The sequence below is a fragment of the Microtus oregoni genome, unplaced genomic scaffold, assembly GCF_018167655.1.
Source record: "Microtus oregoni isolate MIOR12 unplaced genomic scaffold, Mior012 000030F_ref0000283, whole genome shotgun sequence".
In the NCBI taxonomy this organism is placed as follows: domain Eukaryota; kingdom Metazoa; phylum Chordata; class Mammalia; order Rodentia; family Cricetidae; genus Microtus; species Microtus oregoni.
This window is the reverse complement of record NW_024543089.1, coordinates 1,464,859-1,467,346: the sequence shown is the minus strand read 5'-3', so window position 1 is coordinate 1,467,346 and position 2,488 is coordinate 1,464,859. Positions and strand designations below refer to the sequence as shown.

At 41.0% G+C, this 2,488-nt stretch overlaps 1 protein-coding gene across 1 annotated transcript; it reads left to right on the top strand.

The window, feature by feature from the left end:
* Positions 1-1,254: 1,254 nt before the first annotated feature.
* Positions 1,255-1,869, top strand: LOC121465230 (keratin-associated protein 13-1-like). The gene has a single exon (XM_041678419.1). It carries the CDS (start codon positions 1,255-1,257, stop codon positions 1,867-1,869), a length of 615 nt encoding a protein of 204 aa, XP_041534353.1.
* Positions 1,870-2,488: the final 619 nt, after the last annotated feature.

The window sequence follows — 2,488 nt, the reverse complement described above, 5'->3', positions numbered from 1 at the left end:
CAAGAGAATACATCTGCCTGAATTTTGTGCTGTACACTATAAGGAGGCTTTTTTTATAATAAATTATAAACAAATTTGAGGTATTCCAAGTGTTTGGATTAATTTTCTTCACTACTTTCTCCCTCAAACTGAAGGCTCAAGAGAAGAGAAATGGTCCCTCTGACCTATAAAGATACAGGATCTTTACATCAGGGGTGGGGAAAACATGTGCAAAGGTTGGGCTTCACAGCCCACTTGTAATTTCTTTGCCTTCCCTGGGCTTAGTGACTACTTGGAACAGACCACGGCAAACACAGTCATGAATATATATGGCTGGATTTCAGATGTGAGCAGGAAGAACCCTAGTGAATAAATCCCCTGTGACTTAATGATTAAGAATGAAAACCTCCAGTCTGCTACAGAGATGAGATCCAGTATCTCAATTCTCCTATCCCACACAGATGGGATCCATTGTCTCAGTCCTTCTATCAAACACAGATAGGATCCAGTGTCATAGTCCTCCTATCACACACTGGCTATAAAATTTGTTCCCTCTTCTATTCTCCAGTGCTTTTCTACATTGAATCATTTCCACAAACATTTAGCCTTGTGATTCTCTTACATTTTGGATCCTTAAAATCATGACACATCATTGTCATGTGCTTGTTCTGACCATTTGCAATCTTTCTCGGGTATTCTTGGCCTTTGTGCCTAACATATCTTTGTGAGAAATATACAAGTAAAATCTTGTAATCTATGTGGAATAATTTTGGAAAATAAACATTAGTGGTGACAGGTAAGGTTAGCTTTAATGGGTTCCACATGATTCTCAAAATAACACTCAGTTTATTAACACAGGAGATGCATGTTAGAAACATCCAATATCATAGAAAAAATTTTTTTGTATAACAACTGACAAAACACATAAAAATTTTGTCAACAGGAAGAGCAGGGATTTTTCTAGATGATGAAATAAGCATCAGTGTAAAACAGTCACTCATGGCATCTCTGACATAACCGTAGCTCATTGTCCTAACTATAGCAAAATGACAACACCCATAAATATACGGTGCAGAAAACTATTCAAATGCAACTACAATTACAGAGGTTAGTGTTCCACATTTGTAAACCAGGAAACACACAAATGCATCAAGGATGAGGCTGTTGGGTACCACACCTGTTGCTGAAAGTATATAAACCCAGCTCTCCACAGGTTGACATTTAAACTCAGAATCCTCTCAGATACATCCAGCTGAGCTCACATCTCCTGTCAACATGGCCTACATCTGCTGCTCTGGAAACTCCTCCTCCAGCTCCTTTAGGCACTGCCTGCCCTCTTCAGGTTCCCCCTGTGGCTCTTCCTACCCCAGCAACCTGGTCTACACCACTACCAGTTGCTCTTCCAGCCCCTGCCAAGTGGAATCTTCTCTGAACACCAGATGTCAGGAGAACTGCATTGAGCCCACCAGCTACCAGAGGTCCTGCGTGGTATCCAGGCCCTGCCAAGTAGAATCCTCTGTGAACACCGGCTGTCAGGAGACCTGCATTGAGCCCACCAGCTGCCAGAGGTCCTGCGTGGTGTCCAAGCCCTGCCAGACAGCCTGCTACTACCCGAGGAGCTCCACACCTTGCAGTCCTTGCCAGGGAACATATGCTGGATCTCTGAGTTTTGGATCCAGCAGCTGCCATTCCCTGGGCTATGGATCTAGAAGCTGCTACTCAGGGGGCTGTGGATCCAGTAGCTTCAGAACTCTGAATTGTGGAGTCTCTGGATTCCCTTCCTTGAGTTTTGGATCTAGATATTGCTATCCACGCTACTCGGATCCTCTTTCCTGTCAACCTTGTTACAGACCAATCTGTGGATCAGGCCTCTACGGAATCAGCTGCTAAGTCTTTGTTTTCCTATGTCAAATCTATGCTCTAAAGCTCTTGCTTCCCTGCCTAACTCCTTCTGATACTATATCATCCTTCCTTTAACAGCTTCCTCTCTGAACTTCAGCAGATTATGACATCAGTGGGTCACCCAAAATTATTCTCTACTCTCTATACTGATGATGTATTCAGATGCTATTTGCCTTCTCTCTATGACCATTTAAAAAATGAAATTTCATCTAATAAAGTTTTGCAATCTGATATCTTCATGCATTGTTCACATATTGTTTCTTCACTCTGTTTCTGCGCTTGTGGTTTGGAAGACTTAAGATCAGTAGGATCATCCAGCTGAATTTGTAGTATACGATCTGGCATTAGTTTGCTTTTCTTCATTTGGATGTTGTCAATTCTAGCAAGATCATTATTCATTTCCAAGCAATAGGGCTCAACTAGTTTGAATTGCCTGAGATTAAAGTATATGAATTTCTGTTGAGCCAAGAAACAAAACAGACTTAGAAATGCTAACACCAAGAAAGCAATATTACATAATTTACAATCTGAATTCTTTATATAAGAGAAATATCAAGTCTAGTATTTAAATGTTGATTTTCAGTCAGGGGAAAGTAACTTTTAACAA